The sequence below is a fragment of the Trifolium pratense genome, linkage group LG3, assembly GCF_020283565.1.
Source record: "Trifolium pratense cultivar HEN17-A07 linkage group LG3, ARS_RC_1.1, whole genome shotgun sequence".
Lineage (NCBI taxonomy): Eukaryota > Viridiplantae > Streptophyta > Magnoliopsida > Fabales > Fabaceae > Trifolium > Trifolium pratense.
Window position 1 is genome coordinate 34,090,693 of NC_060061.1, and position 25,234 is coordinate 34,115,926.

At 32.0% G+C, this 25,234-nt stretch overlaps 5 protein-coding genes and 1 long non-coding RNA gene across 8 annotated transcripts; all 6 read left to right on the forward strand.

The window, feature by feature from the left end:
- The first annotated feature begins 64 nt into the window (after positions 1–64).
- On the forward strand, positions 65–3,146 carry LOC123916301 (replication protein A 70 kDa DNA-binding subunit B-like). 2 transcript variants are annotated; one of them, XM_045967733.1, is made up of 9 exons: positions 65–606; positions 721–988; positions 1,081–1,177; positions 1,261–1,382; positions 1,467–1,551; positions 1,632–1,919; positions 1,998–2,130; positions 2,218–2,406; positions 2,496–3,146. In XM_045967733.1, the coding sequence occupies exons 1-9, from the start codon at positions 457–459 to the stop codon at positions 2,847–2,849; spliced, it is 1,686 nt and encodes a 561-aa protein (XP_045823689.1). In that variant the 5' UTR covers positions 65–456; the 3' UTR covers positions 2,850–3,146. The 2 variants fall into 2 exon arrangements, with proteins under 2 accessions (XP_045823689.1, XP_045823690.1); XM_045967734.1 differs by having other exon boundaries at positions 2,013–2,130.
- A 916-nt stretch (positions 3,147–4,062) lies between these two features.
- Positions 4,063–4,673, forward strand: LOC123913497. Its single transcript, XR_006811639.1, has 3 exons — positions 4,063–4,148; positions 4,416–4,482; positions 4,574–4,673. It is a non-coding gene; the product is annotated as an uncharacterized LOC123913497 (long non-coding RNA).
- Positions 4,674–8,838: 4,165 nt separating this feature from the next.
- Positions 8,839–12,196, forward strand: LOC123916508. Of its 2 annotated transcripts, XM_045967978.1 has the most exons (7): positions 8,871–8,974; positions 9,075–9,121; positions 10,471–10,582; positions 10,683–10,871; positions 10,962–11,254; positions 11,337–11,448; positions 11,563–12,196. In XM_045967978.1, exons 3-7 carry the CDS (start codon positions 10,523–10,525, stop codon positions 11,674–11,676), a joined length of 768 nt encoding a protein of 255 aa, XP_045823934.1. In that variant the 5' UTR covers positions 8,871–8,974; positions 9,075–9,121; positions 10,471–10,522; the 3' UTR covers positions 11,677–12,196. The 2 variants fall into 2 exon arrangements, with proteins under 2 accessions (XP_045823933.1, XP_045823934.1); XM_045967977.1 differs by lacking the exon at positions 9,075–9,121 and having other exon boundaries at positions 8,839–8,974.
- A 720-nt stretch (positions 12,197–12,916) lies between these two features.
- Positions 12,917–15,242, forward strand: LOC123914989 (replication protein A 70 kDa DNA-binding subunit C-like). The gene is made up of 9 exons (XM_045966148.1): positions 12,917–13,048; positions 13,168–13,435; positions 13,572–13,668; positions 13,754–13,875; positions 13,996–14,080; positions 14,169–14,456; positions 14,536–14,632; positions 14,722–14,910; positions 14,991–15,242. Exons 1-9 carry the CDS (start codon positions 12,917–12,919, stop codon positions 15,240–15,242), a joined length of 1,530 nt encoding a protein of 509 aa, XP_045822104.1.
- Positions 15,243–17,106: 1,864 nt separating this feature from the next.
- On the forward strand, positions 17,107–22,249 carry LOC123916509. The gene is made up of 7 exons (XM_045967979.1): positions 17,107–17,231; positions 17,332–17,451; positions 17,543–17,647; positions 17,735–18,173; positions 18,273–19,201; positions 19,281–20,483; positions 20,588–22,249. Exons 1-7 carry the CDS (start codon positions 17,186–17,188, stop codon positions 22,246–22,248), a joined length of 4,503 nt encoding a protein of 1,500 aa, XP_045823935.1. The 5' UTR covers positions 17,107–17,185; the 3' UTR covers position 22,249.
- A 392-nt stretch (positions 22,250–22,641) lies between these two features.
- LOC123914990 lies at positions 22,642–23,697 on the forward strand. Its single transcript, XM_045966150.1, has 3 exons — positions 22,642–23,120; positions 23,229–23,579; positions 23,662–23,697. Exons 1-3 carry the CDS (start codon positions 23,049–23,051, stop codon positions 23,695–23,697), a joined length of 459 nt encoding a protein of 152 aa, XP_045822106.1. The 5' UTR covers positions 22,642–23,048.
- Positions 23,698–25,234: the final 1,537 nt, after the last annotated feature.

The window sequence follows — 25,234 nt, forward strand, 5'->3', positions numbered from 1 at the left end:
TTGTATGAAAAAATTCATTTCGTATATATTGTTGGTATGCTCAAAGGTACTTGAATTGATCAATAACCTTAACAAAATGGAAAGCTCAAAGTGTTCTTTAAAACACTGTAGATCGCTTGATTTGTGATCAACGTGGTCTTTTGTGAGATTTCTAGGGTTTGTGGTGGAATGGGGTTTGTGGATTTTTTTGTTTTATTTGTTATAATTCTTTAATTGTTCATTAATGTTGATCTGATTTGTCAGTTTGATGCAGGTTTTTCTGTCCTTCGCCGCCTGACACCTCCCTTTTTGAATTAATCTTTGTGGCGCTTAAAATGTTCCACGCATTACAATTTTTGTTGTTTTTGCCTATAAATACCTGTTTTCTACGTTTGTCTAATTCACCATTCCAGCATATTCTGCCTTACTTTCCTGTTTTCTCTTTAATTGATAATTGTTTTATTGAATTTTGACGCTATGAATACTGCTTTCGATATGCTTGGTGTTGTTAGTCCTGGAAGGGAATCATGGCGCTTTAAGGTGCGTGTGCTTCGTCTCTGGACTACTTCGTCTTTCCTCCAACCTGAAGTGGTGAACACACTTGAGATGGTTCTCATTGATGAAAAGGTATGGCTATATTTTTCAAGTGTTGATTGCTTTTTTGTTTTATGTTATGTTGTTTATCTATTTTGTGTAATTTTTTAGTTTAATTTGGTATTGATGTTGGTTTGTTATATGTAGGGCGTTAAAATTCATGCCAGTGTTCGTCGCCAGTTGCTATATTTATTTCAGTCTAAAATTAGTGAAGGAAATGTTTACAAGATGTCATACTTTACTGTTTCCCCTGCTTCTGGTTTTTACCGAACCACTCCTCACCCCTATAAGCTTGTGTTTCAATTGAAAACGAAGGTTCAAGTTTCTGAAAGCAACAAGATTGATCTGTATGGATTGTCCCTTACCAAGATATCTGATATCCACAGTGAAGTAGCTGCTCCTGAGTTTTTAGTTGGTTAGAATGTCATTTTCATCTATTTTTTATCTATGGTGTAATTTTTTATTGATTTTTCATTCCAATGTTTATATTCTTCTGCTCATGTGTAGATGTTATTGGGGTGATTACTGGAATGTCTGCTGACAGGGAATACATTCGTGATGGAAAAGTTGTTAAGATGATTGTGTTTGAGTTGACTGATCAGAGGTATATAGTGTATGATTTTATTACATTCTCATGCTTAGGTTGTTAAAGTGTTATTCTTATTGTAATTCTAATTGATGTTGTAGTGGAAAATGTGAATGTGCCTTATTTGGTGATTATGTCCATTCACTTCAAAGTATGCTCGGAAAGGCGCATAATGGGTTGCCGGTTGTTGTAGTTCAATTTGCGAAAATTAAAACTTTCAGAGGTATTGTGTTTGTGATTGTAAAATTTGCTAGCTGTGATGATGCTTTGTGGAATTTATTTATTTTTTGTTGGTTATGCTTGGCAGGGAGTATATCAATTCAAAATATTATAAATGCTACAAGGCTATTTGTTAATCCTGCTATTGAAGAGGCTGATGCATTAAAAAATGGGTAGGTTTATATTGGCCAATTTATTTATTTATGTATAGTGCATTCCTGTGATTATTACCATCTAATTTTTTATGTTCTAGGATTGCTGCTAATGGGATTGAAACACCCTCAACAATTCCTTTGCTCGGTGCTCGAGCTAAACCTTCATATGAGGAAGATTTTCTGTTGAACTATCCCAAAATAACTATAGCTGAGTTGGTTGAAAAGGCTGAAGACGGTGTGTATGTTGTATGTGCTGTTGTCGATGGTCTGGTCGAGGGTGAGGACTGGTGGTATCCAGCTTGCAATTGTCATAGGAGTGTGGTTGCTGATTCTGGTGCCTATTACTGTAAAGTTTGTGTCAAGCATGTTTACCAGATGTTTCCCAGGTGTTAATTTAGTTGTTGTTACATTATTATTGTTATTTTTTTACATTGTGGTTTATATAGATTTAAATTATTCTGTAGCTTGAAATTATGCAGGTACAAGGTTAAGTTTCGTGTTGCAGATTCAACTGGAAATGCTGTTTTCGTTGTTTTTGACAGTGACATGCGATTGCTTATTCATAAGGATTGTAGTGATGTGGTTGCTGCCTTCAAGGTTTTTTTTTTTTTTTTTTTTTAAGTTTTTATGAATGGTTATCTAATTTATATTATTGCGATGTTAATTGGAAATTTTGTTTTGTAGCCTGAATCATCAATTGAGTATCCTACTGATTTTAAGCTGCTCAAAGGGATGAGGCTATTGTTTAAGGTTGAAAAGGTTACAAATGCTTTTGAGCAGTTTGATGTTTCATATAAGGTTAAGCGTGTGTGCAATGAGCTATCTACGATTGAGGCTTTTGGTGTTCCGGAAGTGACCAACAGTCCTACCAGGGTAAAGCTTGTGTGCAATTGTAACTTTTAGTATTATGTGTTTCAGTGTTTTGTTGGTCTCTTTGTTAAGATTTTTTCTCTTTGTTACAGGTGTTGTCAAGTGGTTTTTCGGAATCTGAAGACGAGTCTGATATGGAGCATGAATTTGTTGAAGATTCTCTGAATCGTGATATTGTGGTGCAAGGTGATGGCGACGCTGGTTGTGCTGGATCGTTGGAAGCTGTTCATGTTAAGGATTCCGTTGTTGATTCGGCTGGTGAAGTTATAAGTTTGGACGATGACTCTGATGCTGGAATCACAGAGTTTGTCTCTGCTGCATCTAAGCTTGCAAAGGATGCAAAGTTGTTCGCTGTTAAGAGAAACCTGTCTTCTGCTTTTGCGGAGTGTAATGATATAGGAGAATCAAGCAATCCATCAAAGTGTTTGAAGACTAAGGAAGAATGATTTGTGCTGATGGTGGTTTTTAGATGTTTTGTTGTTGCAGTTTAATATGTAATCCATTGTGTTTGTTTGTTTTGGTTGATTGTGTTTTGTTTCTTAGATTTGAATTTGAATTCCCTAATTGTTGTTGCTGTAATTGCAGTTTCTGTGATGCAAGCAACAATTTTAGTTTCTTCGTTTTGAATTCCCTAATTGTTGTTGCTGCAATCAAACTTGCTCTGATTCAAGCAACAATTTTAGTCAATGTGTAATTTGTTTCTAAGTTATTTGAATTGAATATGAAGTAATTTGTTTATTATATATATGAATTATGAATTATTGATGTCCCAAACGCCGTGCTCTTTCTTTTTTATGCCAAATTTTATTTCTAATTATTTATTTAGTATTTATCTTTTTTTTTTGTCAATTTAATATGTAGCACCTATGAAATTTCTTTCAAACAGTTTATACCTTATCAGCTAAATATTTATTTAGTAACCAAAAAAAGCTAAATATTTATTTTTGTCATCTTTAAAAAAAAAGTTTGTGTTTAATAAGAATAAAAAAAAATTGATTCGGTAGTTAACTTTGTGTTAGTTTTAATAGATATGTTTTAGTTCTCCCATTTTATAGCTTTTTGGTTGCTGGTTGCTCTCGACATTTGTTGCTCACAAAATATGCCTTATTTTTTGTTGGGAAGTTTTAATTTTAAGGATTTAATTGATATTCATCAATAGTGGAAAATAAATTTACACTGTTAACTAATACCAACTATGTTTTCCGTCAAATCAGCCCACTTATTAATGTAAATTTATTTGAAAGCATACGTATATCACTAACCTCTAATATTCATATTTTATATATATATATATATATATATATATATATATATATATAAATACAATTGCACGTACAAAACCAAAAACAAGAACAATATGGTCCTACAATTCCATCTTTTGCACGTCCAAAATCAATGCAAATACTAATTGGTACAAAACATATATTCGTTATGCCTACATGTTGGTCCATTTAATATCATTGGCCCTGAAGGAATAATTGTAAAAAATTATGATTTTAAGTTAAGTGTTCCCTACCAACAAGGACCACACAAATATGTCTTTATCACTTACAAAGAATAAGAATCTTCCAAGTGAGACAAAACGTTAACTTTACTATCCATCCAAACCTTTTTCAATCGATACCGTATTCTTTGCCAAAAAGGTCGATTTTCAGGAGCCTGCGACCAACAACATCTTCTTCCCAGTCAAACTCCAAATCTATTGAGAAATCTTCAACATCAATGGCATCTACTTCGCAGCAAAGGTAATTATTTTCGTCATTTTATTTACTTTTTGCATGTATCTATGCGAGAGATGTGTATGTATGTTTACCTTAACTTTTACTTACTTAGGGTTTATAAGATTTTATGTTTCTGTGTTTGTGGTATGTTGAAGATTTCATATTTTGAAGTTGCATGTTTGTATAGCCTGTAGAATCGATTGCAAATTAAAGTTGAATAAGTTCTTTAGGGTTGTTGGATTTTGTCTTACTATCAAAGTCATATGATATTATATAATCGATTCTTTTCAGAGTACCAACAGCTGAGGATATTGAAAAATACAGGAACAAATTTGACACTGTGGTTGACCCTAATTTGGTATAGTTGTCTCTATTTTATTTGCGATTTTAGTGGTTTTAGTTACATTTCTGATATAAATGTTCATTTAAATTATGTTCATTCTATTTAGGGAACGATTTCCATTCCTGATGATTTTTATAACAAATGGAAAACAACTTTTGACAAACACAAATTTGGCTGGATACGAGGACCTAACTATAAGATGGTTGATGTCTTCTATGAAAAAACTAACACTGGGATGATTCTGACAAATGCATCAAGTGTTTCAAAATGTTTTGGTTTTGTCAAACCAACCAGAGTTGGATTGAGTTATGTCCCAGCAGAAAATAGATTTTGGATGAGAATTTTACCAGACAATAGCTCTTCTTCCAAAAGGTGATTTTTTAAGTCATTTTACTTAATTTGATGTACTATATGTGTCATATGTTGTTATTTAATTTATCTATCATCTATCATATCATATTTGTTTGGTTATGTTCCATTTGTGGTGTTAGTGTTTATCATATTGTATACTACTATATGTTTTTCATATGTTCTCATTTATTGTCTTTTTTTCAGAGTACCAACTGCTGCAGATATTGAAAAATACAAGAACAATTTTGAGACTGTGATTGACCCTAAATTGGTATAGTTGTCTGTATTTTATTTGAGATTATAATGGTTTTAATTACATTTCTGATATAAATATTCATTTAAATTATGTTCATTCTATTTAGGCAACGATTTCCATTCCTGATGATTTTTATAACAAATTGAAAACAAGTTTTGACAAGCACAAATGTGGCTGGATACGAGGAGCTAACTATAAGATGGTTGAAGTGTTCTATAAAAAAACTAACACTGGGATGTTTCTGACAAATGCATCAACGGTTTCAAAATTTTTTGGTTTTGTCAAAGCAACCAGAGTGGGATTTAGTTATGTCCCAGAAGAAAATAGATTTTGGATGAGAATTTTACCAGACAAAAGCTCTTCTTCCAAAAGGTGATTTTTTAAGTCATTTTACTTAATTTGATGTACTATATGTGTCATATGTTGATGTTTAATTTATCTATCATCTATCATGTGTGTTTGGTTATGTTTCATTTGTGGTGTTAGTGTTTATCAGATTGTATACTACTGTGTTTCATATGTTCTCATTTTTTGTGTTTTTTTCAGAGTACCAACTGCTGCAGATATTGAAAAATACAGGAACAAATTTGACACTGTGATTGACCCAAAATTGGTATAGTTGTGTGTATTTGATTTGGGATTTTAATGTTTTTAATAACAGTTATATACTTATTCATTTAATTATTGTTCATTATATTTAGGCAACCATTTCCATTCCTGATGAGTTTTATAAGAAATGGAAAACATCCTTTGACAATCATGAGTTTGGCTGGATTAGAGGACCTAACTATAAGAATGTTGAGGTCTTCTATCAAAAAACTAACACTGGGATGGTTCTGACTAATGTATCAAGTGTTTCAAGGTGTTTTGGTTTTATGAAAACAACAAGAGTTACCTTGAGTTATGTCCCGGCAGAAAATAGATTTTGGATGAGAATTTTACCTGATAATAAGCCTGAAACTAATAACATTGTACCAGAGATTATTACAATTGGAACTACTGTTGAGCAGCCCAATCTGGAACATGCAAACACTCCAAACTTGGTAATCTATATCATACTTTTCATTTAAACATTACATAGATATTTATTTTTATTTGAAAATATTGTTAATTTTATTATTCTTTACAGATAGTGGATCATGAAGAACTATCAATAGATATAAACACAAACATTCCAGATCCTGTAAGATAAAACATAACTTTGTTATTATCAATTACATTCAAATGTCTTACATTATTGTTCTGAATTAGTGTTTCCTTCTTTACAGTTAGTTCATCATCCAGATAGGAGACAAGAAATTAACAACTTTGGATCAAATTGTGGTCAAAGTATTCCTACGTCTGCAAGTGGACCAAACCTTGTAAGCTAAGTGATTATTGTGCTAAATCACAATACATTCATGTGTCGGACCCTAAATTAATTTGCCAAAGTTTTCTTTGTAGGATTTGACGGTTGAAGATGCAACACTCCGTTTTAGAAAGAAGCCACGGAATGATAAAGATGTGATTGGAAACAATATTGATCAATCACATTTGAGGAGGTCAAAAAGATTGATGCTGAACAACAAAACAATCAAACATGAGGTCAAAATTTGATTAAATTTTTTTGGACTTTATTTATACAATTGTTTTCATATCACTTTTGAAATTATTATTTACATACTATTATTCGTATCTAATTGCTAATTGTGTATGTCAATTTACTCACAGGAGTTTACAAAGAAGAAACCAAAACTGCCTTCAAAAGGGGAACAAAAGCACAACAGAAAAAGGTCTTCTACCAGACATTTCAATGGTAGCATCAGAGTAAAGGCGACTCAAGCTGGGTATGAATGGGAAAAAGTAGTAACTGAAGCAATGTCAAGGAAAATTGGAACTAAAGTCCTGGTATGTTTTATTAAGTTTCTGTGACAATTTTTTGAAGTTTGATTAAGGTTTTATAAAATAATAACAGTTGTATAACTTGGTGTTTCTCTTTTAATTTGTAGCACATACCAAAAAAAATTGCAAGAATTGTTTTGAAGCCAAAAGTGACCAAGATTTTGATTCAATTTCAAATCAATGGAGTAACTTTCATAAGTACTACATGCAACATCATGGCTGCTAAGAGAAACAAATTTGAAAGATACATTTCAAAAGAATGGTGTCGAATCGTTAAGAGGACAAATTTGAAGGAAGGTGACAAATTGAGCTTCAAGCTTGACAAACCTCCATCAACATTGATCATTGAGCTTCTCAATGTATAAGGTTGATCATGAGTTTCTATATTTGAAGTGTTTCATTTCTCTTAAGAATGGCTGTTTTTTATCTTCCATCATTATGTAATTATAGCTTGAACTTATTTTAGCATGTGTTTGTTTTAGACTATGTGAATCTATGTTTGAGATTATCGTCCCTAATTACTAAGAACAATTATGTATTGAATCTGACTTATTTCAATGCAACCTTATCCAATTAAGTCATGCATATATTTATATAATTTAGCCTGAAACATATATTCTATATCTATTATATTAAAAGGTTCATTGATTTTATGGCATGTTTCTATTTACTCTTTACACATAATGAAGTTGATTTTTTTTTAAATAAACTTATAAATTACTACCTTTGTGTCAGAAATAGATTCAAATTTCTTTAAACAACTTCCCAACCATGATTTCAAGGATACTTGGAAGTTGCAATATGAGCAAGGAAAATATCATAGAATAATGTTCAATGGAGATTATTCTCAACCTTTATTAACTAAAGGTTGGAATAAATTGAGGAAACATTTTTTTTTTACCGTATTGAGGAAACATTATTTAATGGAAAATGGACACTTTGAAATTCAAATTGGACACTATGGCGAAAACCTTTTTACCTTAAAAAAGCAACAACAAATTTTTGAGACTTCGAATATATCTCATTTTCATAGTCGGAGTACCGCTTTTGATCAAACAATTTATTTTGATCAAACCATTACAAGCAAATAATGCTTTGTAAGTCCAAAAACATAATTAACGTCTATTATTAAATTTCTATATTATTTTACTTTTTATTAACTATGATTATTAAGATATATATTGTCAACATTGAAAAAACAGATTTTTGATGCAAATATGGCGGAGTATATAGATAGCAATGAATTTACAATTCTTGTGCTTTGTGGCAAAAAGGGGAAAAAAATCATTGCAAACATCATGACCGATTATTCTTACCCGCCATTCTGTTATATTGAAGATGAGTGGAAGACGTTTTGTACCAAAAATCATTTCAAGATTAGAGATCAAATTTGTACGAAATTTGCCAATGTAAATCAAAGTCACATGGTTCACATATTTAAGATTATTCTCTAAATATTTAACAAGGTTTTGTACTACTATGTTTTGTAGTGTTATTTTAATCAAGAACAATGATGTATCATTTTATTATTCTGGATGTTTGAACTTTCAATCAAATTTCATTGTAGTTTAAAATTAAGCATTAAATATAAATTATGAGATGCACCTATTTGTAGCTTAACTAATTGTGATCTTATTTCACTGACTTATCAATATATAACTTATAAATGTGGGTTTAACAAAATGTAACTTACGAAAAAAATAGGTGTATCGTTTCGACCCGTGCGATTGTGCAAAATTATTTTACACCGTTGGTCCATATCAATTAAACTCTAATTTTAATATATATCTTTTTTGTTCATAAAAGAAAAGTCTTTAGTTTATTATTTTATTAGTTGTGCCAGTTAAATTTTATTATTTTATTGGTTACTTTGGAATTTTCAAGTCGGCTGCTTTTTTAGGTATGTTTTCTGCGTATTCCTCGGCGAGATCCAATCCAATTTGAAATTTCCTTTTTTTTCGATCAATCCTGCTGATTAAAGCAATGTAGATCCTTATCATCGTATGAATTTATTTGAAGGTATTTTTTCAATTCCGTGTTCCCCCTTTTTGGTTCTTTTATTTTTATTTATTTATACTCTTTATCTAATTTTCTTTGGTATATTGTTCAAATACTTCAGTGGGTATGGAGTTTTCGGATTCATAATCTATTGCCTCTTTGGTGACGGTGGGTTTTCGATTTAATCAATTTTCTAAATACTAGGTTTTCACTTCATGGATTTCAATTGTGAATACTAAGATTTAAATACTGGGGTTTATTTCAAGTTGATTTGTGAATTTGGATGTCAATACTAGGGCTTATATTATATTGATTTTGGTAACAGTAGGTTTTCAGCTTAATCAATTTAGTTTGTAATGTTTATTGTTTTGTGAGGTTATCTGAATATTATTATTTGTTTATTATCTAAGTGTTTATTTGGTTATCTGATGTTTAATGAAATAATTGTTTATTATCTAAGTGAATTTGATAGTATGTTTTGGAATTATCATAGATTTGTGTTAGAAGAATCCTCTGTTTTAGGTTTTCATAGACAATTACCAAACTTCAGTAGCGATTTATCTTCCAGGAAGTAGAAATAATTTTTGATTTAATTCTATTAGTTGATTTGTAACTACTTTAGATTTAGATTTAGATGGGTGAGGTTAACACAATTTGACTTTCCTGTAGTCCTCACCACAGTTTCTGACCTTATCTGTTTTGCTTCACTGTTTAATTAATGCACCTTTTGCTTTATCTGAGTTTTGTCATGGTCTACTTTTTATTAAATGCAAGTTATTTTGTAGGATAGGTATATTGTCCTTTACTTCTAAAGCAACCTGTACTTCTTTCTGCTTCTTTGTTTTTGTTTTTAGTAGGGTATGCAATGTGTCATTTCCTTATTTGTTTTTTTCTTTTTTTCATAGTTTATGATGTGTTTCTTTCTATTCCTGTAATTTGTAGTTAATTTTTTAAACTGCTTTCCCACTTTTATTTTTAAGTGTACTTCTGGTTTAAATTATTTAATAATATTTTAAGAAAATAATAACAGTTATTTACTTTTTCGCAGTAATTTTTTGTATTTTTCTTTTCCCCCCTTTTTTATTATTTGAATAACTTCTATTTGTGATTCTGTTATTTGTTGTCATCAATATCACTGTTTGCATTTGGTTTAGTTGATTCTCACTTCTATTTATACTACTCTGCATCCTTGATCTTCAATGCAGTTGTTATTCTATCACTATTTTATCATTTATCATGGTTTCTGATAAGGAATGTTGTGCATCCAATTTCACTTTTGGTGTTTCTGGTTTTCTTGATGGGGCAAAAATAATAAAATTGATAGACTTGGTTAAACTTAGGAGTGATTGTGTTGCTTATGTTATTGGTTGTTATTATGGTGTTGTCCATGGCATTGATATGTTTTTTGATGATAAAGACAATGTTTCCCCAAGGTTATCAGCATGACTTAATAAGCAAGTTTTATTTTTCATTGTAGCCTTGATTTCATGCTGATATATGTTTTATGATTTTCATAGATTTCGTCTTAAGATTAAAGTTGGTGATCGGTCAGATGAAATTCAGTTCCTCATGGTTGATAGTGTTGTCAAGAAAGTTGCCCCTCTTGCATGTACTAGGTTAGAATCCCAGGTTAGTATTCTATGGTATATTTATATTTCATTTTAATATTCATTCTACTTTTGGTCTGTGTTTTAACTAATAGGGTTGATAACTCTTATTAATGTAACAGAAGGGATGCTCAGATGTTTTTCCTGATGAATTGGAAAAGCATTTTGGTGATCCAATATTATTTAAAGTTAGAAAGCATTATGATTGTCACTCTTGTGGAGCTATTTCTGTTGAAGTTTTGGATATTCACTTTGATTCTGATCTTTTGGATATCTACTTTAATCCAAATCACCATGCCTATTTCAAAAAAGTATGTGTTGTCAATTTTTGGAATTTATACTTATTGTGTTATTTAACATTGGTAAGTTTATATGATATATTCTTTTTTTTCATTGGTTAGGAAGTGTTGGTGAACAATGTTGAGTCAAGTAGTTTTTTCAATCCAAAGTTAAATTTTGTTGACACTAAAGCTGAGTTTTCCAAGTCTATTGAATCAGTTGATCAGATTGTTCCTTCTATTGAATCCAATTTCTCTATACTTGATTCTTACATTGGAAATCGCTCTGTTAAGAGGCTAAAGGACTTCTTTGTTTCCAAGGATGATGGAGTTTGTGTTGTTTTTGGTTGGTATGATTCTGTTCTCGAAGGGGTTGATATGTGGTATCCAGATGATCAATCTTCTATTCAACCAAGGTTGCGTATTTTTTAAATTTTTATGAATTCTTTAGTTTGTTATTTTGATGTTAGTTATTCTAATTTGATTAAATTTATGTAGATTCCGTTTGAAGTTAAAGATTCATGATGAATCCAATGAAGCTATTTTTATACTTTTGGATGATCAAGTAAAAAAGTTGGCTTTGGAGACATGTAGCCTATTAGTTTCCATTGTTAGTTTTCTAATTCTTCAATTTACTTTGTTGTTGATTATTTATTAGTTATATGTTATTCTCTATGATCTTTTTTTAGTTTTATGCCTTATGTTTTTTTTTATTGCCTTTCAGGGAGAAAGTTGTTCAATGTATCCCAATGACTTAGACCTTATATGTGGTGATGCTGTTCTCATCAAGGTTGTTAAAAAAGTTTCAGTTGATTCTAAGGAGACTGCTTCATTTTAAATAGTTGATATGCTAAGAGATCCTTTCATATTGGATGACTTCTTTCAGAAATATATCGCTTCCTATGATGCTGCTGTTCCTAATCTTTCGGGGTTGCCATCTGAAAAAGTTTCGGATGCTTCGTCCTCTAATGGACTTAAAATTTTAGATGACGAAGCATGTATTGTGAAACCTACAAGAAAGCGACTTATCAGTTATATAGCAACTCTTGGTGGGACAATTGATTATGCTTCGAAGCATTCAAGGATCAATTAGTTTAACTACTTATGCTTATTAGTCAAGTTATCCAGTTATATCTATTTATGATTTATATTTCAAGTTGTATTTGTTTCGCCTTGCAAAAGAAAAAAGTTGTATTTGTTTCAGTTTCGTCGATTTATTTATTTTTTATCGGTTATTCATGTAATGTTGGATTTCATCTATTAATATAATTATGTCATTCGAATTGCTGGAATGTATTGGTCTTTTTACAGTTGTTCTATTGGTGTGGGTTCTTTAAACCCAATTGTTTATTTGTCAAGAAAAAATTGTGTCACCGAATATTCTTGAGATCAATTTAAAATTTCTGAACAATGATTATGAAGTTAAAAATTTTAAGTGATGTAAACTTAAAGATTTCAATATTTGTTAGACTCAGATGATAAAAATTGAATATGTAAAATAAAAGTACTAATAAGAAAATTTTACCTCAGAGCCATAAAGTTCTAACCAATAAACCATGTAATATACTCATATGTTCCAAAATATAAGAGAAAGTTAATCAACCAAAAGTAATTTTTGTAGTTGTTATTTAAGTATGTTTTAATAGTTAAACCTAGATTGAATGCAGTAATTTTTTAAAAAAATAAGCTATTTAGTTCTGAATTTAGTTACATAGTAAATTTGACTCTTAAACTTTGATTGCATTTGTAAAGGGTATTAAACCATGTTGATTTACTATATTTGGTTTTTAATTTAGTACACTGTTTATGTCACTTAGGCTATAAGTTTCTGTCAACATCAGTTAAAGACTGAGGCCACAAGCAGTCGTTGCTATGTTTTCCCAATTAATGCAGATATCAAATCTTTAGAATTAAATGCTCTGTTTTGTTTAATCAATAAGACTGCTAAAAGTTACAGTGATTTGGCCCAAATTTGCAGTTTAATATCTTTTCTTAAATCTCTATATATGTATGTTTGCATGACCTTTAACTTAGTTCATTCATAAAGTTTGTGTGCTCTGTTTTAAAGCTTTTGAGTTATGGATAATGTAATAGAACTCTGTGGGAAAGTATCTCCAATCATTTCACTTAGTCCTACAAGGTTAGATTGGTGCATTAGGGTTAGGGTGATTAGGATGTGGAGTGTTAGATCCTCTGTTGTGGGTGGAAATGTCAGTGAAATTCATCTCATTTTACTCGATCAACATGTTATTTTCTCTTTTAATTTTATTAATTTTTTTGTGGGGTGTTCATCTTTTGCATGAAATAATTTTATTAATGTTTGTTGCAGGGTAAAAAGATTCAGGCTGTTGTTCCTAATCAGTGTGTCAATCGCTTAGTTGGTGTGTTGCATGAAGATGGTGTATATCTTATTGCTTTTTTCTATGTCCAAGATAATCACACCCCATGCATGATTACTCTCAATCCTTACAAAATAGTTTTTTGCAGTCTTACCAAAGTGTTCTCTTCCGAGAGTTTAGTTATTCCTCACTATTCACTGACTTTGCTATCTTCTGATAAAATTAAGAACTATAAAAATGGTTTGAATTACTTATTTGGTATGTCTCATAACTTTATATATTATACTTGATTTTTTCCAGTTGTAATTTTTTGTTTTTTTGGTGTAGTAAACTTTTGTGGATGAATTTTCCATTTCACTCAAATGTTATGTCGATATATTTTATTTTTTGCTAGACGTTATTGGACTTGTGACTAATGTTCATTATGAGTATGCTGACCACTACCTTGGAGAAGGAATGTGTGCTGTGAGAGTTGAGCTTTCTGATAAGAGGTATTGTTTTTCCTAAAGTATGGTTAACTTAGTATTGATTCTGTGTGTTTGTTTTATTTTGTGAAATTGATGTTGTATTTTACAGAGGAGTATACCAGTGTTATCTGTGTGGGAGTTTTGTTCATCAGTTTAGGGCCATGGTGTCTGAATGTTGCAATGAATTACCTGTACTGGTGTTGCAGTTTGTTAAGATTGATGTTAAGGAAGGTTGGATTTATTTTTTACTTTTGATTTGGCTCAAAGTTTGAATTTTGTGTCAATCGTACAACTGTGATTTTATTTTCCCCTTGATTTTTTTTTAATGTTTGATATTTGTTGATTGTTTAGGCTATGTTTGTGTTGAAAGTGTTACTGATGTCACTAGAATGCTTTTGAATCCTAATATGTATGAAGTGTCTCAATTTAAGAAGGAGTACGTACCTTTTAATTTATTATTTGTTTGATAAGATGTTTCCATGGTTAGTTATATCATTATTTTAATAAATGTACGGTTTTGTCAGTTTTGCATATCTGAACAGTGTTTGTGATTTTGGCCGCAATGGTCAGTCCACAAATGGGACAATATCCAGAGAGTTGCAATTTAACAAGGTGTATCCTCACAAGACGGTGAATGAATTTGTTCATACACTAGAGGATGGTTTATTTGTTATTTGTGCGAAAATAGTTGGACTCTTTCAAGTCGATCAGTGGTGGTATCCTGTCTGTCACTGCGGTGCTTTTTTGAGTATTTCGGATGGTTCATACTATTGTGACAAATGCCATCTTTGTGTTTTCAGTTCTACTTCCAAGTATGGTTCTAATTTAATTATTCATTGGTTTTTTGTTTTGTATGTACTCCCGTGTTTTATGTAAACTTTTATAATGTAGATGCAAGCTTCAGATTGCTATCCAAGATCAGACCTCTGCTGCATTGCTTCCCATGTTTGATTATCTGGTTAAAGAAATTGGCTGCATTAATAACAATGTAATGCTTTATTCAAGTTTTCGGGTATAGTTAATATATCGATTTGAGTGCTTAGATTTCTGATGTATTGTTTTTGTTATTCATGTTAGGGTCTTGATTTTGCTCTGAGTGTGAATGGTGCTGCCATTTTGAATAAGAGGATAGTTTTATTAATTGTCAAAAAGACCCAAAGGGTTGATGAAATGTCTAATCATGTTGTTGAAGTTGTTCACATTACTGATGAAATGGGATTAATTAAGCAGTTTCATAGTGATGGCAGATATTTCACTCCAACAAAGGTTTGTAAGATTTGTTTCATTGCATGGTTTTATATGTTGATGTTATTGAAGACTAATATATGTTTATATTCTTTCTGTAGTGTGTCTACAAACCTCCCTTTGGTGCTTCCAGTTCCCGGGTGTGTGATGCTGGGAAACTTTCTGCTGCTACTGCTACTGCATATTCTATTGTTGCAGAAAAGGAGTTGGCCAACAAAGATGGTTCTAAGGATGAGGTTAATTGCTTGGTTGGTGCATCGAAAGAAAAAAACCAAGGGGTCACGTTTGAAAGTCAGGGTGGAACTTTTTTCACTTCTATTAGTGGTGAAGGATCTTCTACTTGTGGGAATTAAAGTTTATTTAAGTTGTTTAGGTCCACCGAGTGTTTTTTTTTATTATGTGTTTGGTGTATGGTTGTACTTGATATGAGTTTATGCTATGTCATTTAATTATTATGCATTATTAAGTATTTAAAAGTTTTTTTTTTTTTTTTTGATAAGCAAGTATTTAAAAGTTATTGCTTAGTTGATTTATAGTTAAGTTTAATTTGTGGTAAGGTTCTACTTTTATCTACTAATGACCTTAAATTATTGTAAAAGTATTAATGAATGTTGATCTTTTGGTGTGTTTATTTGTGGGCTATATTATCTATCTTTACTTTTATATAATACCCTGTGAATATTATATATGCTTAAGATAATGGTTAAAAAATTATATTTTGTTGTGTTTATTTGTGTGTGTTTTCAAATACTTCATGACTTCATATTTACTATAAAGAAGTAATTAAAGGTAAACTGCATTTAAGAGTGATAGGTCACACCTAATTTCATTATTATCAGGATCTTTTGTCAATGTATTTTGATAGAAATTTATTGCCTCCCTCTATTCTTTGCTTGACCGATAAAGGAGAAGAAAAACATGCCGCAAATATGATTTTTAAGTTCATTCTGTACCAGAACAATATTAAAGTTGTTTCATTGTTAGATTTCTAAGCTTCATACTTGAATTGCCGACGTAGAATTTTTTGTTTTGTGTGACGTGTCAAATTATTGTGGATTACTTTGTTGCTGTTCTTTGCTTCGCCGGCTGCGCTCGGTTGGTCCATGTACAATTCTTTATTTTAATTAACTAAAGTATTGTAGATTTCGGCCGAAATGTTGTTGCGGTGTATAAATTGTATGAACCTGGTGTATCTATAGGATCTTTTTCCTTGCATAAGAGAACAAATTGATGCATCACATGTCCATTTAGTGAATAACAAAACAAAGGATTCTATGTATAACAATGTAGATAGTTAGTTTTGTCACAAAAAAAATCTGGATAGTTAGTCTTAGTTTCATGTTAAATTAATTATATTCTATTTAAGTCCTTTAACCATTTGCCTGAGTTCGATCCGCGGACGTGCATATAGAGAAAAATTTGCTTAGAGAGGTCAACTCCTTAGATGAATTTCAATTTTCTCGAGGAGATTAGTCTTTGCAGTTGTGTTTGTAGATACTTTTGGTTTACAAAAAACAATATATTATATTTTTTTAATATGAAACAAGAATGAGAAGTGGAGACCCGATTGTGTCTAATTGATGTAAAAAAAAAACATGCTTATGTTATAGTGATTTTGCTAATAAAAAAATTTCCTTGCAAAAAAAAAATATTGTCTTATTTTTAGTGAGTTTGTTAATAAAAGATTTTTATTGATATTTTAAAAAATAAGGTTATTGTTGTTATTATAAAAAGTCCACGCAAAAATTGATTGTTTTTATATATAGCATAGAATATATAAATACACCCCATAAAAGTATGTACCAAAAAATAAAATACACTAAAAGTTTACTTTAAAATTTAAAAGTTCGCTCTCTATCGAATTTCAATCTATTCGCTCTTTGTTTTTATCTTTGGTCAATCTTGCTTCTTTCATATCTAATGGTGTCTGTAGATTCTGAATGTAGAGGTAGAGTTGCTAAGCAAAGTCGTTTGCAGAGAAAGATGATCTTAAATTTAAGGAGGAATAGGCCGAATTTTTATCCTGAATTGGATCCTAGAAGTTTGGCCAAGTTAAAACGTAAAAAGAGGAAAGAGATTTTAATTTCGAAGAGGAGATTTACGAGAGGAAGAGGTTAGCTGTTGTGATTATATTAAAATCTATTTATGTTCTTTATTTTCTGTGTTTTAGATCTATCTATTATTTCTATATATATATATTGGTAGTCCTCTGTGTTTTTTTTTTAATTGTGCAGTGGTTGTATCTTAAGGTAATGTTTCAGTGGAACACTATCCCAATACTCATGTGGATTTTGTTATGCAAGCAACTAATGTGCGGTCTTTACCTGTATTGGGAAGGCAGGGTATGTTGCAATTTGTTCTTCAATTGTCTTTTTTCCTATAATTTTATAAGTAATAAATATGTCTGCTATTTTTTAACTGTCTTTTTGTTTATCTACCTAGATTTGGTTGATGTTGTTGTTAGGAATAGTAGCAGTAAGCTAAGACGGCAAGAGAGAATGAAAAAATTGAAACTGAATAGATTACGCCCTCGATCTACTGATCCATTTGTTAGACGTGGATGTAAGTTTGTTTAGTTAGTTTTCTATTTATATTATAATTAAATATTATTGTAATAATCATTTATCTGTAACATTGTTGTTTATATCGTCAGTGTCTCGTGTTAGGGGAGGATCTTCTAAGGGTAGAGTTTCAAGTTCTGTAATTATAAATGTAGAATTATCGAATTCTAACATTTTCCGTCGTGCTGAGTGTGAAGGTATAACAATTAGTTTTTAATTTTCATAAATATTATTATAGGTTGGTACTAAGTTGAATTTATTTACTCAATTGATTTTTATTACAGAATACTTGGATATTGGTAACATGAATGTTGAATGTCAAAAATGTGGTGCTATGGTTTGGTATGGAGAACGAGCTCAAAAGTTTTATGCGGTTAACTTTCTGAAGATATCTTTGTGTTGTATGAAAGGAAATATCACGTTACCTCCATTGATTGAGCCGCCTGTTCTTATTAGAAATTTGTTCGCTGGGTTGGATCGAAGGAGTAGCAATTTCATGTTGAATCTTAGGTCATACAACAACATGTTTTCATTTACTTCTTTTGGTGGTAAAGTTATATCTGATAAGAACAAAGGACATGGTCCTCCTAATTTTGTTATTGCTGGACAAAACTATCATCGAATTGGAAGTTTAATACCAGATGAAGGTGAAAGACCAAAATTTGCTCAACTTTACATATATGATACGGAAAATGAAGTTGATAATCGTTTGTCTCATTTCAGGTGTGATATTTATTTTATTATATATAATTTTGTATATTGTTTTAAGAAAAGGCTATTTTTTATGTTGAGTATTTATGATTCTAAATCATTCCTTTGTAGGGAACATTCTGGAAGCAATGTTTTGGATCCATCGTTGGTTGAGGATTTATTGAAAGTTATGGATGAACATAACATTTTAGTAAAAAGTTTTAGAATGGTTCGTGATTTTTATCGGGAGAATCAAAATGTTCATGTAAAGTTACGATTATTTCGTGGTAGAACTTTTGATCCTAGAACATATAATGTTCCCTGTATTGATGAGGTTGCAGCTTTAATTGTTGATGATTTTGATAGCTCTGAAAATGGAAGGGATATTATTGTTCGTGAAAGAGATGGTTATTTGCAAAAAATTCACGAAACTCATGCGAAATATATCCCACTTCAATATCCTTTGTTGTTTCCATTTGGGGAAGATCAATATGATGAGACTCTTAGGCGTAACATACTAACGGTTACTGGAACAGTTAAAAAACGGGTTCGTGTTACTCTAAGGGAATTCATTGCTTATAGATTGCAAGAGAGGGTGCTTGAAAATTCTATTTTACTTCATGGTAGGCGCCTCTTCCAACAATTTGTTGTTGATTTATATTCTATGATTGAATCTCAACGCTTATCGTACATTAGATTTAATCAAGCAAAGATTCGGGCCGATTTTCTAGCTGGTGTTGAAGAAGCTGTTGGTCGTGGTGATATTATTGGTTCTTCTCTGGGGTCTCGTGTTGTTGTGCCATCTTCCTTCACCGGAGGTAGAAGATATATGTTTAATAATTGTCAGGATTCAATGGCACTTTGTAAGAAATTTGGATATCCTGATTTGTTTCTTACTGTTACGTGCAATCCAAAATGGGATGAGATACAGCGACATTTATCAAAATCAAGGAATCATGCTCCCTATCGACCAGATATTAGCTGTCGTGTTTTCCATGTAAAGTTGAAAGAAATGATGAAAGATTTCAAGAAAGGTCATTTTTTCGGAAGATTGGTTGCAAGTGAGTTTCCATAAACTTTTAAATTTTCTTCTTTTTTAAGTTTTTAGTGTGTTGTTTTAAGATGTATTTTTTTGTTTAGGTGTATATACTATTGAATTCCAAAAGAGAGGGTTGCCTCATGCACATATTTTATTGTGGTTGGATAAACGTGATAGACTTGATTCACCTGCTTCAATAGATTCTGTTATTTGTGCTGAAATCCGTGATGAGAATCTTTTTCCAAAATTGTATTATGTTGTTTCGAGGTTTATGATTCATGGTCCCTGTGGGAAGGATATAGAGTACTCTCCCTATATGAAAAATTATCGATGCTCGAAGTTTTATCCAAAGAAGTTTGTCAAGCAAACTACTTTCGATGAAAGAGGTTATCCTATTTATCGTCGTCGAGATCTGGGGGTGACAGTTTTAAAGAAAGAAATTCAATTGGACAATAGAAGTGTTGTTCCCTATAACCCAAGCTTGATCATGAAATATCAAGCTCATGTTATTATTGAATTCTGTAATAAGTCAAATTGCATCAAATATTTGTTTAAGTATATTACCAAAGGAGTTGATAGGGTTACAGCTACTTTGGAAGTGGATGATGATGAAGTTGTTGATGAAATAAAACAGTTTTATGATTGTCGTTATTTGTCTCCGTCTGAATCAATATGGAGAATATTTAGGTTTGATATTCATAGTAGATGGCCAGCTGTTCAGCGGTTGACGTTTCATCTTCGTTCTGAGCAAAGAATTCTATTCAATGATGGTTCCAACTTGCAGACTGTGCTTTCTAGAAATCGTGATAGGAATACAATGTTTCTTGCTTGGTTTGAGGCAAATCGACGTTATTCGGCAGGTCGTTGCTTAACTTACATTCAATTTCCTTCTAAGTTTGTTTATGATTCGGATAATCGCATTTGGTATCCACATAAACAGGGTGAATCGATTGGTAGGCTGTCTTTTATTCCTCCCAGTAATCGAGAGCTATATTATATGCGGTTGTTGTTGAATGTCCAAGTTGGATGTAAAAGTTTTGAAGATATCCGCACTGTTGATAATCATGTTTATGATACTTATCGTGAAGCTTGTGGTGAGCTGCAGCTTCTTGCTGATGATCGTCAATTCATAGACTGTATAGATGAACTTTCCATTCTTGGTTCTGGTTATCATCTGAGAAAAGTGTTTGCTGTTTTATTGGTGGCTTCATCCATGAGTGATCCGTTAAAAGTTTGGCAACAAAAGTGGGAAATCTTAGCTGATGGAATTTTGTATTCTAGGCGTCGAATGCTTAACAACCCAGGTTAGATTTTATAGTCATTTAATTATTTAGATTTTTAAAGGATGGTTATAGTTGACATTTTTATGTTGAGCAATTTTTTTTTGTTTTTAATGTACATTTTGTAGATTTGGTTATCTCTTCCGAAGATTTGCAACAGTTATGTTTAATTGAGATAGATAAGATTCTTAGACCAAATGGGAAGTGTTTGGCAGATTATAAATGCATGCCCAAGATACATGCTGGTGGTGTTGAGACAGCTGAGAATCTGTTAATTTTTAATGAGTTGTCATATGATCGTTGCGAAATGTTATCGAAACATAATGAACTGTTTAGGAGTTTAAACGAAGAACAATTGTCTGCGTACCATCAAATTGTTGATGCTGTGACCAATTGTTTGGGTGGTATGTTTTTTGTTGATGGATTTGGAGGTTCTGGAAAAACATATTTATGGAATGCACTTTCATTTCGTTTTAGTTCAGAAGGGAAGATTGTATTAAATGTAGCATCCAGTGGTATTGCTGCATTGCTTCTGCCTGGTGGACGAACTGCTCATTCTCTTTTTGGTATACCGTTGGTGTTAACCGAAGAATCATGTTGCCGGATAGATAAACAGGGTGACAAGGGTAAGCTTTTGGTGGGGGCAAGTCTAATTATTTGGGATGAGGCTCCGATGATTAATAGACTTGCTTTTGAAGCATTTGACAAAACTTTGCGTGATATAATGAACAAAGTTGTTGAGGGGGCATCAAAAATTCCGTTTGGTGGAAAAACTATTGTTTTTGGTGGTGATTTTAGACAAATTCTTCCTGTTGTACCGAAGGGTGGTAGAGCTGATATCGTCCATGCTACTATTAATTCATCCCCTTTGTGGCGTTTTTGTCGAGTGTTGAAATTGACAAAAAACATGAGAATTCAATTTTCTACAGTTGTGGAAGAAAACAAATCTTTGGTTGAATTTGCTAAATGGATTCTTGATATTGGTGATGGCAAGTTAGGTCTATCCAATGATGGAGAGGCTACCGTTGAAATTCGAGAAGATCTTTGTGTTACGAGTACTGGGAATCACATCCATGATATTGTTAATGCGACGTATCCAGATTTGATTCAACACATGGGTGACCCTAAATTTTTTCAGGATCGTGCCATATTGGCTCCAACTTTGGAATTGGTTGAAAAGGTCAATGATTATGTTATGTCTCTATTGTCCTCCGAGGAAAAGGTATATCTTAGTTGTGATTCAGTGTGTTATTGTGATGAAGATGTTGGCATTGATCAAAGATGGATTACAACCGAATTTTTAAATGATATTAAATGTTCTGGAATGCCAAATCATAAACTTCGCCTTAAGGTTGGTGTTCCAGTGATGTTGCTTCGAAACACTGATGTCTCTTCTGGACTTTGTAATGGTACTCGCTTGACAATTGTTGAACTAGGAAAGAAAATTATTGGTGCTGTGATAGTCAATGGACCTCATAGTGGAGAAAAAGTATTTATTCCTCGCATGAGGTTAATGCCTTCTGATTCCAATGTATCTATATCTTTTCAAAGATGGCAATATCCTCTTTGTTTATGTTTTGCAATGACTATTAATAAAAGTCAAGGACAGACATTATCAGATGTTGGATTGTATCTTCCGAGATCAGTTTTCACGCATGGTCAGCTTTATGTTGCTCTTTCGCGTGTTAAAACTAGAAAAGGACTTAAGATCTTGATTTTGGATGAATCTGGTGCACCAACAAATTCAACTACCAATGTTGTTTACCAAGAAGTTTTTCAAAAAATTTGATCTTTTCCTACAATTTAAATAAAAGGTAAACTCTGATTTTTTTTATATAGTAAAAAATTTTGTTCTGTTTATTGAATTTTGCAAGGTTCAGATTTTTAATGTTGCCATTTTTATTTTTGTTTTGCAGGATACTTGGGTCTCAGGCAATTTAAATCTTTTGTTATTTTCTATTCTTAATAGTGTATTTGTGTTACTTAGAAGGACTTAATGTTGATTTCAGTTGTGATCTTTTTTTCTGCAAGATATAATATATAGTAAAGTAATATCATCGTTGACTAAGTTAGTTCATCTCTAAAAATAAGTTTTGTTATTTCTTATTATATACCTATAGTTATTTTACCATGTGTTTATATCAATAGTTGTACTGCAGAATGTCACTATTCATTTAAGTGTTGTCCCATCGATATGTCTATTGGTTCAAATATAGCCACATATAGGAAATTTTGTTTTTGTCTTTTGTACTTTGACAGAATATATTTATTCTATTTTTTAGACTTTGTTTCTTCTACCTGCATTGAATGCATTAATTGCAGCTCATAGGTGAAGTAGAGGATAGAGTGGAAGTTGCCATATAAGTCCTCCTGCTCTTTTTCAATCTGTCCCTCAAGGTATTGCTTTTTGGCAGGAAGTGTGTTTCAGAAAATTAAATGGGTACTGTTTGATGTCAGTATTTATTTTTAATGGGTTTTATGTTATTTAATTTGTTATTTAATTTTTTTTTTGTTGGCTTCTTTGGTACTCTTGGTCAGTATATATATTGTTGTTTGAGTTTGATTGTTCTTGCCATAAGTTAAACCGCAATGGAAAATTATAGCAAGTATCTTCAGGTTACCCCCATTGCATCATTCACTGGTATCTTTTTAGCTAACCAGGTAATTTCAGTTATATATGCATAGTTTAAATTTATTTATCTTTACTTCTAAGTTTGAGTTTGTTATTATTTGATAAATTTGTTCTGTTTCTTCCAATATTCTGGCTAGATCTATGGTGAGGTTGATCCTTCCTTTGTTAAAGAATATTTTGGTGAGCTTCTTGAGATCTGGGAATTTATGGACTACCAAGATAAAATACATTCAGTGACCTTTAACAAGAGTGTTGTTCATCCCCTTCTTACCAGTGGATGGAAACAAATGAAAGATGTTTTCCTCTTTAATCCAAACCAGGAGATTGATTTTCTTTACTACGGGAATAGTCTTTTTGGCATGATGTGTAGCAAACGTCTTGAATGTGTTTGCCAGATTCCTATGTACCACAGTCGTTTTCTGAAGTTTGGTTATACCCTTGATTTCTATCCCCAATTGTCTTATGATGTTCTTAACAAGGGTTTTTTGGTGAGATGTTACTTTGTTGTTCATTATTTATTTTCTGTTGTTGGTTTTTCTGTAAATGATGTGTCACAATTGCTTGCTGCAGAACATTACTGGTTGTTGGATATTTGAATTGGCTTAATTTTGCTAAAACAAATATACTAACAAGATGTTGGAAAACATGTTACAACATCATACTGTATCAAGGAAATCTCGCGCATTTAAGAGAGCATCTGCTATTTATGGAAATCCACTTAAAGAGCACGCTTAATGGAGATTTGATCTGATCAGGAATTTTAAGGATAAGATAAGACTTAATGGCACAACGGTATGATCACATTTATCCTAGAAAGTCCCTTAAACACTTTTGGAAAGTTTCTATACATTCTTGATGAAAATCAAAAGAGAATCAGATCATCTTTTATGAGCTACAAGGAGCGTCCTATCAGTAATGAAGAAAGAGGAGCGTGCTAGATCATTATATATACGAAGACCAAGCTCAAGACTAAGTATCTCATTGAAAAAGTATTAGTTACATATATTGAGTCTTTGTTGAGTCTTTTATTGTTTGATTGTAATTCTTGCTTGTGGATTCTATAACACGAGTTAAGAAGTAAGTTTATTATTTTAAGGTGACTCCTAAGCTTTGAAGTACGGAGTTTACCGTGTGTGGTTCACTTAAAGCTTTTAAGCAAAAGTGAAGTGTTGTCTTGGCAAGTTGTCGCCACATCATTCTTAACATTGTTTAAACAACACAGGTTGTGTTGTGTGAGTGGAAGTGAGATGGGATCTCATGTCTAGGAGTTCCTAGGCAGAAGTTGCATGAGTAGTGTCGAGGTTATAAGGCGTAAACTAGGGGTTTGCTGGAGGTCTTAGTTTAAGGCGTAAATCCTAAGGTTTGCTGGAGGTCTTAATAACTAGAGCTATTAGTGGATTTCCTTCCTGGATTGGTATCCCCCAGAGTAGGCAGTTGGTTGAACTGGGTTAACAATTACTTGTGTCATTTATTTATTTTCTGTCAGTTTTTTATATGTTATAAGATGTGCCAACAATAGAAACAACATTATTCATAAAGTAGTTGTTGGGACATCTTCGGTAACATCATTCTAGTGATACCAGAATTTCAATTGGCATCAGAGCAGGCACCCTGTTCTGTTATTTTGGGTGAGCTCCAGGGAGAGTACTTTCTGGTACAATGGATAAAGAAGGAGGGTCAGTGTCTAAACCTCCTTTACTGACAGGTCCTGAGAACTATGATTATTGGAAATCTCGTATGGAGGCTTTCATAAAATCAATTGACAGCAGGACATGGAAGGCTGTGTTACGTGGATGGGAACCACCAATGGTTCTTGACAAAGATGGCAATAAAACTGATGTTAAGAAGCCACATGATGAATGGACTAAAGATGAGGATGATCTGGCACTTGGCAACTCCAAAGCCTTGTATGCAATTTTCAATGGTGTGGATGCTAACATGTTCAGGCTTGTCAAGAGATTTATTACTGCTAAGCATGCCTGGGAGATTCTGAGAAAAGCTCATGAAGGAACATCGAAAGTGAAGCTATCTAAGCTTCAGATGCTCAAAACAAATTTTGAGAATCTCAGAATGAAGGAGGAAGAAACCATTCATGACTTTCAAATGAATGTGCTTGACTTTGCAAATTCGTTTGATGCACTTG